The following is a 15,593-nucleotide window of genomic DNA, read 5'->3' as shown; positions in this document are numbered from 1 at the left end:
TGAGGGATTGGGGAGAAGGTGGGTAGGTGTGGGATTGAGGGATTGGGGAGAAGGTGGGTAGGTGTGGGATTGAGAGATTGGGGAGAAGGTGGGTAGGTGTGGGATTGAGGGATTGGGGAGAAGGTGGGTCAGTGGGGATTGAGGGATTGGGGAGAAGGTGGGTCGGTGTGGGATTGAGGGATTGGGGAGAAGGTGGGTCGGTGGGATTGAGGGATTGGGGAGAAGGTGGGTCGGTGTGGGATTGAGGGATTGGGGAGAAGGTAATTCGGTGTGGGATTGAGGGATTGGGGAGAAGGTGGGTCGGTGTGGGATTGAGGGATTGGGGAGAAGGTGGGTCGGTGTGGGATTGAGGAGAAGGTGGGTCGGTGTGGGATTGAGGGATTGGGGAGAAGGTGGGTCGGTGTGGGATTGAGGGATTGGGGAGAAGGTGGGTCGGTGTGGGATTGAGGGATTGGGGAGAAGGTGGGTCGGTGTGGGATTGAGGGATTGGGGAGAAGGTGGGTCGGTGTGGGATTGAGGGATTGGGGAGAAGGTGGGTCGGTGTGGGTTCGAGGGATTGGGGAGAAGGTGGGGATTGAGGGATTGGGGAGAAGGTGGGTCGGTGGGGATTGAGGAGAAGGTGGGTAGGTGAGGGATTGAGGGATTGGGGAGAAGGTGGGTCGGTGGGGATTGAGGGATTGGGGAGAAGGTGGGTCGGTGGGGATTGAGGGATTGGGGAGAAGGTGGGTCGGTGGGGATTGAGGGATTGGGGAGAAGGTGGGTCGGTGGGGATTGGGGAGAAGGTGGGTCGGTGTGGGATTGAGGGATTGGGGAGAAGGTGGGTCGGTGTGGGATTGAGGGATTGAGGAGAAGGTGGGTAGGTGAGGGATTGAGGGATTGGGGAGAAGGTGGGTCGGTGGGGATTGAGGGATTGGGGAGAAGGTGGGTCGGTGGGGATTGAGGGATTGGGGAGATGGTGGGTCGGTGTGGGATTGAGGGATTGGGGAGAAGGTGGGTCGGTGGGGATTGAGGGATTGGGGAGAAGGTGGGTCGGTGGGGATCGAGGGATTGGGGAGAAGGTGGGTCAGTGTGGGATCGAGGGATTGGGGAGAAGGTGGGTCGGTGTGGGATCGAGGGATTGGGGAGAAGGTGGGTCAGTGTGGGATCGAGGGATTGGGGAGAAGGTGGGTCGGTGGGGATTGAGGGATTGGGGAGAAGGTGGGTCGGTGTGGGATTGAGGGATTGGGGAGAAGGTGGGTAGGTGTGGGATTGAGGGATTGGGGAGAAGGTGGGTCGGTGGGGATTGAGGGATTGGGGAGAAGGTGGGTCGGTGTGGGTTCGAGGGATTGGGGAGAAGGTGGGTCGGTGTGGGTTCGAGGGATTGGGGAGAAGGTGGGTCGGTGGGGATTGAGGGATTGGGGAGAAGGTGGGTCAGTGTGGGATTGAGGGATTGGGGAGAAGGTTGGTCGGTGTGGGATTGAGGAGAAGGTGGGTCGGTGTGGGATTGAGGGATTGGGGAGAAGGTGGGTCGGTGTGGGATTGAGGGATTGGGGAGAAGGTGGGTCGGTGTGGGATTGAGGGATTGGGGAGAAGGTGGGTCAGTGTGGGATTGAGGGATTGGGGAGAAGGTGGGTCAGTGGGGATTGAGGGATTGGGGAGGTGGGTCGGTGTGGGATTGAGGGATTGGGGAGGTGGGTCAGTGTGGGATTGAGGGATTGGGGAGAAGGTTGGTCGGTGGGGATTGAGGGATTGGGGAGAAGGTGGGTCGGTGTGGGATTGAGGGATTGGGGAGAAGGTGGGTCAGTGGGGATTGAGGGATTGGGGAGAAGGTGGGTCGGTGTGGGATTGAGGGATTGGGGAGAAGGTGGGTCAGTGGGGATTGAGGGATTGGGGAGGTGGGTCGGTGTGGGATTGAGGGATTGGGGAGGTGGGTCAGTGTGGGATTGAGGGATTGGGGAGAAGGTAGGTCGGTGGGGATTGAGGGATTGGGGAGAAGGTGGGTCGGTGTGGGATTGGGGAGAAGGTGGGTCAGTGGGGATTGAGGGATTGGGGAGGTGGGTCCGTGGGGATTGGGGAGAAGGTGGGTCAGTGGGGATTGAGGGATTGGGGAGGTGGGTCCGTGTGGGATTGAGGGATTGGGGAGTTGGGTCAGTGGGGATTGGGGAGAAGGTGGGTCAGTGGGGATTGAGGGATTGGGGAGGTGGGTCAGTGTGGGATTGGGGAGAAGGTGGGTCGGTGTGGGATTGAGGAGAAGGTGGGTCGGTGTGGGATTGAGGGATTGGGGAGAAGGTGGGTCGGTGTGGGATTGAGGGATTGGGGAGAAGGTGGGTCGGTGTGGGATTGAGGGATTGGGGAGAAGGTGGGTCGGTGTGGGATTGAGGGATTGGGGAGAAGGTGGGTCGGTGGGGATTGAGGGATTGGGGAGAAGGTGGGTCGGTGTGGGATTGAGGGATTGGGGAGAAGGTGGGTCGGTGTGGGATTGAGGGATTGGGGAGAAGGTGGGTCGGTGGGATTGAGGGATTGGGGAGAAGGTGGGTCGGTGGGATTGAGGGATTGGGGAGAAGGTGGGTCGGTGTGGGATTGAGGGATTTGGGAGAAGGTGGGTCGGTGGGATTGAGGGATTGGGGAGAAGGTGGGTCGGTGGGGATTGAGAGATTGGGGAGAAGGTGGGTCGGTGTGATTGAGGGATTGGGGAGAAGGTGGGTCGGTGGGGATTGAGGGATTGGGGAGTTGGGTCAGTGGGGATTGGGGAGAAGGTGGGTCGGTGGGGATTGAGGGATTGGGGAGAAGGTGGGTCGGTGTGGGATTGAGGGATTGGGGAGAAGGTGGGTCGGTGTGGGATTGAGGGATTGGGGAGAAGGTGGGTCGGTGTGGGATTGAGGGATTGGGGAGACGGTGGGTCGGTGTGGGATTGAGGGATTGGGGAGTTGGGTCAGTGGGGATTGGGGAGGTGGGTCGGTGGGGATTGAAATGCGGGGATACAGTGACTCGGATACGAACATTTGAATTAAGAGCTGGAGTCGGCCATTCGGCCCCTCGAGCCTGCTCTGCCATTTGATAAGATCATGGCTGATCTGATGGTGACCTCAACCCTCCTTTCCCGTCGACCTACTATAACCTTTGACTCCCTTGTTAATCAGGAATCTCTCTTACTCAGCCTTCAAAATATTCACTGACCCTGCCTCCCCCGCTCTCTGGGGAAGGGAGTTCCACAGACTCACGACCCTCTGAGAGAAAAATATTCTCCTCATCTCCGTCTTCAATGGGAGACCCCTTATTTTTAAACTGTGGTCCCGAGTTCTAGTCTCTCCCACAAGGGGAAACATCCTCTCAGCATCTACCCCTTCTAGTCCCCTCAGGATCTTCTGTGTTTCAATAAGATCACCTCTCATTCTCCTAAACTCCAGTGTTTACAGGCCCAACTTGTCCAACCTTTCCTCATAAGATAACCCCCTCATCCCAGGAATCAGTCGAGTGAACCTTCTCTGAACCAACTCCAAAGCAATTCTGTCCTTTCTTAAATAAGGAGACCAAAACTGCACACAGCATTCTGGATGTGGTCTCACCAATGCCCTGTGCAACTGGAGCAAAACATCTCTACTTTTATATTCCATTCCCCTTGTAATAAATGACCACACTCCATTTACCTTCCAAATCACTTGCTGTACCTGCGTATTGTGATCCATGTACTGGGACACCCAGATCCCTCTGTACCTCAGAGCTCGGCAATCTCTCTCCATTTAAATAATATACTGCTTTTCTATTCCTCCTGCCAAAGTGGACAAGTTCACATTTTCCCACATTATACTCCATCTGACTAATTTTCACCCACTCACTTACCCTATCTATATCCCTTTGCAGACTCCTTATGTCCTCTTCACAACTTACTTTCCCACCTACCCTTGTGTCATCAGCCAATTTAGCAACCACACATTCGGCCCCTTCATCCAATCATCGATATAGATTGTAAATAGTTGAGGCCCCAGCACTGATCCCTGTGGCACTCCACTCGTTACATCTTGCCAACCTGAAGATGGCCCCTTTATGCCGACTCTCTCTTTCGTGTTAGCGAAGCTCCTGTTCCAGTGCGATGTGCTACACACCTGTGCGACAGTAAGGGTAGGCGTTCCAGGCTTTCTCATGGACAACGAGAGACCCCTCGGGAGCAATCAGTCGAATGAACTGTGGCACTTTACTGGGACAGAAAAGAAGAGGCTGCAGTCAGGGTCAATGATTCACACACACCGTCCCATCAAACACTCCCAGGGTCAGAAACAGAGTAAAGCTCCCTCTACACTGTCCCATCAAACACTCCCAGGGTTAGATACAGAGTAAAGCTCCCTCTACACTGTCCCATCAAACACTCCCAGGGTTAGATACAGAGTAAAGCTCCCTCTACACCGTCCCATCAAACACTCCCAGGGTTAGATACAGAGTAAAGCTCCCTCTACACTGTCCCATCAAACACTCCCAGGGTCAGATACAGAGTAAAGCTCCCTCTACACTGTCCCATCAAACACTCCCAGGGTCAGATACAGAGTAAAGCTCCCTCTACACCGTCCCATCAAACACTCCCAGGGTTAGATACAGAGTAAAGCTCCCTCTACACTGTCCCATCAAACACTCCCAGGGTCAGATACAGAGTAAAGCTCCCTCTACACTGTCCCATCAAACACTCCCAGGGTTAGATACAGAGTAAAGCTCCCTCTACACTGTCCCATCAAACACTCCCAGGGTCAGATACAGAGTAAAGCTCCCTCTACACCGTCCCATCAAACACTCCCAGGGTTTGATACAGAGTAAAGCTCCCTCTACACCGTCCCATCAAACACTCCCAGGGTTAGATACAGAGTAAAGCTCCCTCTACACCGTCCCATCAAACACTCCCAGGGTTAGATACAGAGTAAAGCTCCCTCTACACTGTCCCATCAAACACTCCCAGGGTCAGATACAGAGTAAAGCTCCCTCTACACCGTCCCATCAAACACTCCCAGGGTTAGATACAGAGTAAAGCTCCCTCTACACTGTCCCATCAAACACTCCCAGGGTTAGATACAGAGTAAAGCTCCCTCTACACTGTCCCATCAAACACTCCCAGGGTCAGATACAGAGTAAAGCTCCCTCTACACCGTCCCATCAAACACTCCCAGGGTTTGATACAGAGTAAAGCTCCCTCTACACCGTCCCATCAAACACTCCCAGGGTTAGATACAGAGTAAAGCTCCCTCTACACTGTCCCATCAAACACTCCCAGGGTTAGATACAGAGTAAAGCTCCCTCTACACTGTCCCATCAAACACTCCCAGGGTTTCCAGTGGTGTGCCACAGGGCTCAGTGTTGGGACCCTTGCTGTTTGTGGTATATATTAATGATTTGGACTTGAATGTAGGGGGCATGATTGGCAAATTTGCAGACGACACAAAAATTGTCCGTGTAGTTGATAGTGAAGAGGATAGCTGTAGACTCCAAGAAGATATCAATGGGTTGGTGGAGTGGGCGGAAAAGTGGCAAATGGAGTTCAACCCGGAGAAGTGTGAGGTAATGCACTTAGGGAGGGCAAACAGTAAAAGGGAATACGCAGTAAACGGGAATATATTGAGAGGGGTAGAGGAAGTGAGAGACCTTGGAGTGCATGTGCACAGGTCCCTGAAGGTGGCAGTACAGATAGTTAAGGTTGTGAAGAAGGCATACGGAATGCTCTCCGTTATTAGCCGAGGTATAGAATACAAAAGCAGGGATGTAATGACGGAACTGTATAAAACGCTGGTAAGGCCACAGCTGGAGTATTGTGCGCAGTTCTGGTCACCACATTACAGGAAGGACGTAATTGCTCTGGAGAGAGTGCAGAGAAGATTTACAAGAATGTTGGCAGGGCTTGAAAATTGCAGCAACGAGGAGAGATTGGATAGGCTGGGGTTGTTTTCCTTGGAGCAGAGGAGGCTGAGGAGAGACTTGATTGAGGTGTACAAAATTATGAGGGGCCGAGATAGAGTAGACAGGAAGTACCTGTTTCCCCTAGCGGAGAGTTCAAGAACTAGAGGACATAGATTTAAGCTGATTGGCGGAAGGATTAGAGGGGACATGAGGAAAAACTTTTTTACCCAGAGGGTGGGGGGTGTATGGAATTCGCTGCAAGAATTGGTGGTAGAGGCAGGGACCCCCAACTCTTTTAAAAAGTACCTGGACCTGCACCTAAAGTGCTGAAAACTGCAGGGCTACGGACCGGGTGCTGGAAGGTGGGATCAGAATGGGCACCTGGTTGTTCTTCGAGCCGGCACGGACACGATGGGCCGAATGGCCCCATTCTGTGCTGTATCTTTTCTATGGTTCACACTGAACACAGGTTACTCACTTCTCCAGATAGTAGATTTTGTGTGTGTACTGTCCCCTCTCACCATCCTTCTCGTACGGTTCATTTGTGAGGACCTCAATGCCGTCTCCACCTCCTGTGTTGTTCTTGCTCGCCTCTGCAACTGAATAGAGCTGGCCGACCTGGTACTGAGAGATCAGGGGAAAGATCAAATTACTACACTGAGCAAAAATAACCCCATCGACAGCACCAAACACTCCCAGGGTCAGGGACAGGGTAAAGCTCCCTCCACACTGTCCCATCAAACACTCCCAGGGTCAGGGACAGAGTAAAGCTCCCTCTACACTGTCCCATCAAACACTCCCAGGGCAGGTACAGGGTTCGATACAGAGTAAAGCTCCCTCTACACTGTCCCATCAAACACTCCCAGGGTAGGTACAGGGTTAGATACAGAGTAAAGCTCCCTCTACACTGTCCCATCAAACACTCCTAGGGTCAGGTACAGGGTTAGATACAGAGTAAAGCTCCCTCGACACTGGCCCATCAAACACTCCCAGGGTAGGTACAGGGTTAGATACAGAGTAAAGCTCCCTCTACACTGTCCCGTCAAACACTCCCAGGGTCAGGGACAGGGTTAGATACAGAGTAAAGCTCCCTCTACACTGTCCCGTCAAACACTCCCAGGGTCAGGGACAGGGTTAGATACAGAGTAAAGCTCCCTCTACACTGTCCCGTCAAACACTCCCAGGGTCAGGGACAGGGTTAGATACAGAGTAAAGCTCCCTCTACACTGTCCCGTCAAACACTCCCAGGGCAGGTACAGGGTTAGATACAGAGTAAAGCTCCCTCTACACTGTCCCGTCAAACACTCCCAGGGCAGGTACAGGGTTAGATACAGAGTAAAGCTCCCTCCACACTGTCCCGTCAAACACTCCCAGGGTCAGGGACAGAGTAAAGCTCCCTCCACACTGTCCCGTCAAACACTCCCAGGGTCAGGTACAGGGTTAGATACAGAGTAAAGCTCCCTCTACACTGTCCCATCAAACACTCCCAGGGCAGGTACAGGGTTAGATACAGAGTAAAGCTCCCTCCTCACTGTCCCATCAAACACTCCCAGGGCAGGTACAGGGTTAGATACAGAGTAAAGCTCCCTCTACACTGTCCCATCAAACACTCCCAGGGCTGGTACAGGGTTAGATACAGAGTAAAGCTCCCTCTACACTGTCCCATCAAACACTCCCAGGGCTGGTACAGGGTTAGATACAGAGTAAAGCTCCCTCTACACTGACCCATCAAACACTCCCAGGGCAGGTACAGGGTTAGATACAGAGTAAAGCTCCCTCTACACTGTCCCAATCAGAGAGAGGAACCCCTCATCCCCTCTGTTGCGAGCTGGAGTTCCCCCCTCAGGTCGCAGAGGGTGAGAGCTCAGTGTCTGACCCACCGACCAGACAGCCAGCTTTCTGCAGGCTCCTCCATCTCAGCCGTCCTGCCCGACTGTCTGGGAGTTCACCACACCCCCAGTGTGGCTGGTGGAGTTTGGCAACTCTCCACCGACGTCAGAGAAGATTGACAGGAGTGGGAACGGAGAATGAAATCGGGACTCACCTCTTCAACTGAGCAAGGGAGCAGAATCCGGCTAAAACGGCAGAGGGGAGAACAAGGAACAAAATCGGGATTAGGCAATGAGCAGCAGTTGGATATCAGGGGGTAACAGCAGACGAGGCAAGTATTCAAACTCCCGAATTACTGCTCCCACCGTCCGTGTGCACTCTCCCCATTAAATCACCTCCCCACCGTCCGTGTACACTCTCCCCATTAAATCACCTCCCACCGTCCGTGTACACTCTCCCCATTAAATCACCTCCCACCGTCCGTGTACACTCTCCCCATTAAATCACCTCCCACCGTCCGTGTACACTCTCCCCATTAAATCACCTCCCCACCGTCCGTGTACACTCTCCCCATTACATCACCCCCCACAGTCCGTGTACACTCTCCCCATTAAATCACCTCCCACCGTCCGTGTACACTCTCCCCATTAAATCACCTCCGACCGTCCGTGTACACTCTCCCCATTTAATCATCTCCCCACCGTCCGTGTACACTCTCCCCATTAAAACACCTCCCCACCGTCCGTGTACACTCTCCCCATTAAATCACCTCCCCACAGTCCGTGTACACTCTCCCCATTTAATCTCCTCCCACAGTCCGTGTACACACTCCCCATTAAATCTCCTCACACAGTCCGTGTACACTCTCCCCATTAAATCACCTCCCCACAGTCCGTGTACACTCTCCCCATTAAATCACCTCCCCACAGTCCGTGTACACTCTTCCCCATTAAATCACCTCCCCACAGTCCGTGTACACTCTCCCCATTAAATCACCTCCCCACAGTCCGTGTACACTCTCCCCATTAAATCACCTCCCCACAGTCCGTATACACACTCCCCATTAAATCACCTCCCCACAGTCCGTGTACACACTCCCCATTAAATCACCTCCCCACAGTCCGTGTACACACTCCCCATTAAATCACCTCCCCACAGTCCGTGTACACACTCCCCATTAAATCACCTCCCCACAGTCCGTGTACACACTCCCCATTAAATCACCTCCCCACAGTCCGTGTACACTCTCCCCATTAAATCACCCCCCACAGTCCGTGTACACTCTCCCCATTAAATCACCTCCCCACAGTCCGTGTACACACTCCCCATTAAATCACCTCCCACCGTCCGTGTACACTCTCCCCATTAAATCACCTCCCCACCGTCCGTGTACACACTCCCCATTAAATCACCTCCGACCGTCCGTGTACACTCTCCCCATTAAATTACCTCCCACCGTCCGTGTACACTCTCCCCATTAAATCACCTCCCCACAGTCCGTGTACACACTCCCCATTAAATCACCTCCCACCGTCCGTGTACACTCTCCCCATTAAATCACCACCCACAGTCCGTGTACACTCTCCCCATTAAATCACCTCCCCACCGTCCGTGTACACTCTCCCCATTAAATCATCTCCCCACCGTCCGTGTACACACTCCCCATTAAATCACCTCCCACCGTCCGTGTACACTCTCCCCATTAAATCACCTCCGACCGTCCGTGTACACTCTCCCCATTTAATCATCTCCCCACCGTCCGTGTACACTCTCCCCATTAAATCACCTCCCCACAGTCCGTGTACACTCTCCCCATTAAATCACCCCCCACAGTCCGTGTACACACTCCCCATTAAATCACCTCCGACCGTCCGTGTACACTCTCCCCATTTAATCATCTCCCCACCGTCCGTGTACACTCTCCCCATTAAATCACCTCCCCACCGTCCGTGTACACTCTCCCCATTAAATCTCCTCCCACAGTCCGTGTACACTCTCCCCATTTAATCTCCTCCCACAGTCCATGTACACACTCCCCATTTAATCTCCTCCCACAGTCCATGTACACACTCCCCATTAAATCACCACCCACAGTCCGTGTACACAATCCCCATTTAATCTCCTCCCACAGTCCGTGTACACTCTCCCCATTAAATCACCACCCACAGTCCGTGTACACAATCCCCATTTAATCTCCTCCCACAGTCCGTGTACACTCTCCCCATTAAATCACCACCCACAGTCCGTGTACACAATCCCCATTTAATCTCCTCCCACAGTCCGTGTACACTCTCCCCATTTAATCTCCTCCCACAGTCCATGTACACACTCCCCATTAAATCACCTCCCACAGTCCATGTACACACTCCCCATTTAATCTCCTCCCACAGTCCGTGTACACACTCCCCATTTAATCTCCTCCCACAGTCCGTGTACACACTCCCCATTAAATCACCTCCCACAGTCCGTGTACACACTCCCCATTTAATCTCCTCCCACAGTCCGTGTACACAATCCCCATTTAATCTCCTCCCACAGTCCGTGTACACACTCCCCATTTAATCTCCTCCCACAGTCCGTGTACACACTCCCCATTTAATCTCCTCCCACAGTCCATGTACACACTCCCCATTTAATCACCCCCCACAGTCCGTGTACACACTCCCCATTTAATCACCCCCCACAGTCCGTGTACACTCTCCCCATTTAATCTCCTCCCACAGTCCGTGTACACTCTCCCCATTTAATCTCCTCCCACAGTCCGTGTACACACTCCCCATTTAATCTCCTCCCACAGTCCGTGTACACACTCCCCATTAAATCACCCCCCACAGTCCGTGTACACTCTCCCCATTTAATCTCCTCCCACAGTCCATGTACACACTCCCCATTTAATCACCCCCCACAGTCCGTGTACACTCTCTCCATTTAATCACCCCCCACAGTCCGTGTGCACACTCCCCATTAAATCACCTCCCACAGTCCGTGTACACTCTCCCCATTTAATCTCCTCCCACAGTCCGTGTACACACTCCCCATTTAATCACCCCCCACAGTCCGTGTCCACACTCCCCATTTAATCACCCCCCACAGTCCGTGTACACACTCCCCATTTAATCACCCCCCACAGTCCGTGTACACACTCCCCATTTAATCTCCTCCCACAGTCCGTGTACACACTCCCCAGTAAATCACCTCCCACAGTCCGTGTACACTCTCCCCATTAAATCACCTCCCCACCGTCCGTGTACACTCTCCCCATTTAATCTCCTCCCACAGTCCGTGTACACACTCCCCATTTAATCTCCTCCCACAGTCCGTGTACACTCTCCCCATTTAATCTCCTCCCACAGTCCGTGTACACTCTCCCCATTAAATCACCTCCCACAGTCCGTGTACACACTCCCCATTAAATCACCTCCCCACCGTCCGTGTACACTCTCCCCATTTAATCTCCTCCCACAGTCCGTGTACACACTCCCCATTTAATCTCCTCCCACAGTCCGTGTACACACTCCCCATTTAATCTCCTCCCACAGTCCGTGTACACACTCCCCATTTAATCACCCCCCACAGTCCGTGTACACTCTCCCCATTAAATCATCTCCCACAGTCCGTGTACACACTCCCCATTTAATCTCCTCCCACAGTCCATGTACACACTCCCCATTTAATCACCCCCCACAGTCCGTGTACACAATCCCCATTTAATCACCCCCCACAGTCCGTGTACACTCTCCCCATTAAATCATCTCCCACAGTCCGTGTACACACTCCCCATTTAATCTCCTCCCACAGTCCATGTACACACTCCCCATTTAATCACCCCCCACAGTCCGTGTACACAATCCCCATTTAATCACCCCCCACAGTCCGTGTACACTCTCCCCATTAAATCATCTCCCACAGTCCATGTACACTCTCCCCATTTAATCTCCTCCCACAGTCCATGTACACACTCCCCATTTAATCTCCTCCCACAGTCCGTGTACACACTCCCCATTTAATCTCCTCCCACAGTCCGTGTACACACTCCCCATTAAATCACCCCCCACAGTCCGTGTACACTCTCCCCATTTAATCTCCTCCCACAGTCCGTGTACACACTCCCCATTTAATCTCCTCCCACAGTCCGTGTACACTCTCCCCATTTAATCTCCTCCCACAGTCCGTGTACACACTCCCCATTTAATCACCCCCCACAGTCCGTGTACACACTCCGCATTTAATCTCCTCCCACAGTCCGTGTACACTCTCCCCATTAAATCTCCTCCCACAGTCCGTGTACACTCTCCCCATTTAATCTCCTCCCACCGTCCGTGTACACACTCCCCATTTAATCTCCTCCCACAGTCCGTGTACACTCTCCCCATTTAATCTCCCCCCACAGTCCGTGTACACACTCCCCATTTAATCTCCTCCCACAGTCCGTGTACACTCTCCCCATTTAATCTCCTCCCACAGTCCGTGTACACACTCCCCATTTAATCTCCTCCCACAGTCCGTGTACACACTCCCCATTTAATCTCCTCCCACAGTCCGTGTACACTCTCCCCATTTAATCTCCTCCCACAGTCCATGTACACACTCCCCATTTAATCTCCTCCCACAGTCCGTGTACACACTCCCCATTTAATCTCCTCCCACAGTCCGTGTACACTCTCCCCATTTAATCTCCTCCCACAGTCCGTGTACACACTCCCCATTTAATCACCTCCCACAGTCCGTGTACACACTCCCCATTAAATCACCTCCCACAGTCCGTGTACACACTCCCCATTAAATCTCCTCCCACAGTCCGTGTACACACTCCCCATTTAATCTCCTCCCACAGTCCGTGTACACTCTCCCCATTTAATCACCTCCCACAGTCCGTGTACACTCTCCCCATTTAATCTCCTCCCACAGTCCGTGTACACACTCCCCATTAAATCACCTCCCACAGTCCGTGTACACACTCCCCATTAAATCACCTCCCACAGTCCGTGTACACACTCCCCATTAAATCACCTCCCACAGTCCGTGTACACACTCCCCATTAAATCTCCTCCCACATGCCCCCCATTCCCCCTGGTCCTCCCACCTCCCTCGGGTCCTCCTTCCGGGGTCTCCTCTTGCCCCCCCATTCCCTGTGGTCCTCCCCCCCCGGTCCTCCCTCTGGTCCTCCTCCCGGGGTCTCCACATGCCCCCCATTCCCTCTGGTCCTCCTCCTGGGGTCTCCTCTTGCCCCCCCATTCACTCTGATCCTCCCACCTCCCTCTGGTCCTCCCACCGGGGTCTCCTCTTGCCCCCCCCCTTTGCTCTGGTCCTCCTCCTGGTCCTCCCACCTCCCTCTGGTCCTCCTCCCGGGGTCTCCTCTTGCCCCCCATTCCCTCTGGTCCTCCCCCTGGGGTCTCCTCTTGCCCCCCATTCCTTCTGGTCCTCCCACCTCCCTCTGGTCCTCCCCCCGGGGTCTCCTCTTGCCCCCCATTCCCTCTGGTCCTCCCCCTGGGGTCTCCTCTTGCCCCCCATTCCCTCTGGTCCTCCCCCCAGGGTCTCCTCTTGCCCCCCATTCCCTCTGGTCCTCCTCCCGGGGTCTCCTCTTGCCCCCCATTCCCTCTGGTCCTCCCCCTGGGGTCTCCTCTTGCCCCCCATTCCCTCTGGTCCTCCCCCCCAGGGTCTCCTCTTGCCCCCCATTCCCTCTGGTCCTCCCCCCAGGGTCTCCTCTTGCCCCCCATTCCCTCTGGTCCTCCCCCCGGGGTCTCCTCTTGCCCCCCATTCCCTCTGGTCCTCCCCCTGGGGTCTCCTCTTGCCCCCCATTCCCTCTGGTCCTCCCACCTCCCTCAGGTCCTCCTCCTGGGGTCTCCTCTTGCCCCCCATTCCCTCTGGTCCTCCCACCTCCCTCAGGTCCTCCCCCCGGGGTCTCCTCTTGCCCCCCATTCCCTCTGGTCCTCCCCCTGGGGTCTCCTCTTGCCCCCCATTCCCTCTGGTCCTCCCCCTGGGGTCTCCTCTTGCCCCCCATTCCCTCTGGTCCTCCCACCTCCCTCAGGTCCTCCCCCTGGGGTCTCCTCTTGCCCCCCCATTCCCTCTGGTCCTCCCCCTGGTCCTCCCACCTCTCTCAGGTCCTCCCCCTGGGGTCTCCTCTTGCCCCCCATTCCCTCTGGTCCTCCCACCTCCCTCAGGTCCTCCCCCCGGGGTCTCCTCTTGCCCCCCATTCCCTCTGGTCCTCCCCCTGGTCCTCCTACCTCCCTCAGGTCCTCCCCCCGGGGTCTCCTCTTGCCCCCCATTCCCTCTGGTCCTCCCACCTCCCTCAGGTCCTCCCCCCGGGGTCTCCTCTTGCCCCCCATTCCCTCAGGTCCTCCCCCTGGTCCTCCCACCTCCCTCAGGTCCTCCCCCCGGGGTCTCCTCTTGCTGCCCATTCCCCCAGGTCCTCTCCCTGGTCCTCCTACCTCCCTCAGGTCCTCCCCCCGGGGTCTCCTCTTGCCCCCCATTCCCTCTGGTCCTCCCCCTGGTCCTCCCACCTCCCTCAGGTCCTCCCCCCGGGGTCTCCTCTTGCCCCCCATTCCCTCTGGTCCTCCCCCTGGGGTCTCCTCTTGCCCCCCATTCCCTCTGGTCCTCCCCCTGGTCCTCCCACCTCCCTCAGGTCCTCCCCCCGGGGTCTCCTCTTGCCCCGCATTCCCTCTGGTCCTCCCCCTGGTCCTCCCACCTCCCTCAGGTCCTCCCCCCGGGGTCTCCTCTTGCCCCCCATTCCCTCTGGTCCTCCCCCTGGTCCTCCCACCTCCCTCAGGTCCTCCCCCCGGGGTCTCCTCTTGCCCCCCATTCCCTCTGGTCCTCCCCCTGGTCCTCCCACCTCCCTCAGGTCCTCCCCCCGGGGTCTCCTCTTGCCCCCCATTCCCTCAGGTCCTCCCCCTGGTCCTCCCACCTCCCTCAGGTCCTCCCCCCGGGGTCTCCTCTTGCCCCCCATTCCCTCTGGTCCTCCCCCTGGTCCTCCTACCTCCCTCAGGTCCTCCCCCCGGGGTCTCCTCTTGCCCCCCATTCCCTCTGGTCCTCCCCCTGGTCCTCCCACCTCCCTCAGGTCCTCCCCCCGGGGTCTCCTCTTGCCCCCCATTCCCTCTGGTCCTCCCCCTGGGGTCTCCTCTTGCCCCCCATTCCCTCTGGTCCTCCCCCTGGTCCTCCCACCTCCCTCAGGTCCTCCCCCCGGGGTCTCCTCTTGCCCCGCATTCCCTCTGGTCCTCCCCCTGGTCCTCCCACCTCCCTCAGGTCCTCCCCCCGGGGTCTCCTCTTGCCCCCCATTCCCTCTGGTCCTCCCCCTGGTCCTCCCACCTCCCTCAGGTCCTCCCCCCGGGGTCTCCTCTTGCCCCCCATTCCCTCTGGTCCTCCCCCTGGTCCTCCCACCTCCCTCAGGTCCTCCCCCCGGGGTCTCCTCTTGCCCCCCATTCCCTCAGGTCCTCCCCCTGGTCCTCCCACCTCCCTCAGGTCCTCCCCCCGGGGTCTCCTCTTGCCCCCCATTCCCTCTGGTCCTCCCCCTGGTCCTCCCACCTCCCTCAGGTCCTCCCCCCGGGGTCTCCTCTTGCCCCCCAGGCCTCACTCACTATTCTTTGATCAGAACCATCTTCGCCCCGAAGCCGACGGTCCGGAAACAGGAAGTCGGCCCAGACCCTGGGCCCGGTGCCGCGGCGTCACTTCCTGCTGTGCGCGCGCACCGCCTCCCCGCCCGGGTGACGTCAGGCGGAGGCCGTGGTGACGTCATCGGAGCGCGCCCGGGAGGCTGGAAAAGACCCCGAATGGTCGCAGGGGAAAAGGGTCTATTAAATAGAGCGGAGGGTCCCGGGGATCAGCCCCGATCAATAATCAATAATAATATCAATAATAATATGATCAATAATAATAATAATATGATCAATAATAAATCAATAATCAGTAATATCAAT

General features: G+C 55.7%; 1 protein-coding gene across 1 annotated transcript in view; it reads right to left on the bottom strand.

Annotated features, from left to right (window-relative positions):
* LOC137320138 (phosphatidylinositol transfer protein beta isoform-like) overlaps positions 1 to 15,350 on the bottom strand; it is a 33,800-nt gene extending 18,450 nt beyond the window's left edge. Inside the window, exons 1-4 of the mRNA XM_067981889.1 lie at positions 15,255 to 15,350; positions 7,898 to 7,928; positions 6,332 to 6,477; positions 4,083 to 4,174 (exon numbers count right to left, since the gene is read on the bottom strand). Coding sequence (XP_067837990.1) covers positions 4,083 to 4,174; positions 6,332 to 6,477; positions 7,898 to 7,928; positions 15,255 to 15,274 — 289 coding nt within the window. The 5' untranslated portion in view covers positions 15,275 to 15,350. The remainder of the gene's footprint in view (positions 1 to 4,082; positions 4,175 to 6,331; positions 6,478 to 7,897; positions 7,929 to 15,254) is intronic.
* Positions 15,351 to 15,593: the final 243 nt, after the last annotated feature.

The sequence above is a fragment of the Heptranchias perlo genome, unplaced genomic scaffold (assembly GCF_035084215.1).
Source record: "Heptranchias perlo isolate sHepPer1 unplaced genomic scaffold, sHepPer1.hap1 HAP1_SCAFFOLD_983, whole genome shotgun sequence".
NCBI lineage: Eukaryota > Metazoa > Chordata > Chondrichthyes > Hexanchiformes > Hexanchidae > Heptranchias > Heptranchias perlo.
This window is presented reverse-complemented; position numbering and strand designations above follow the sequence as displayed.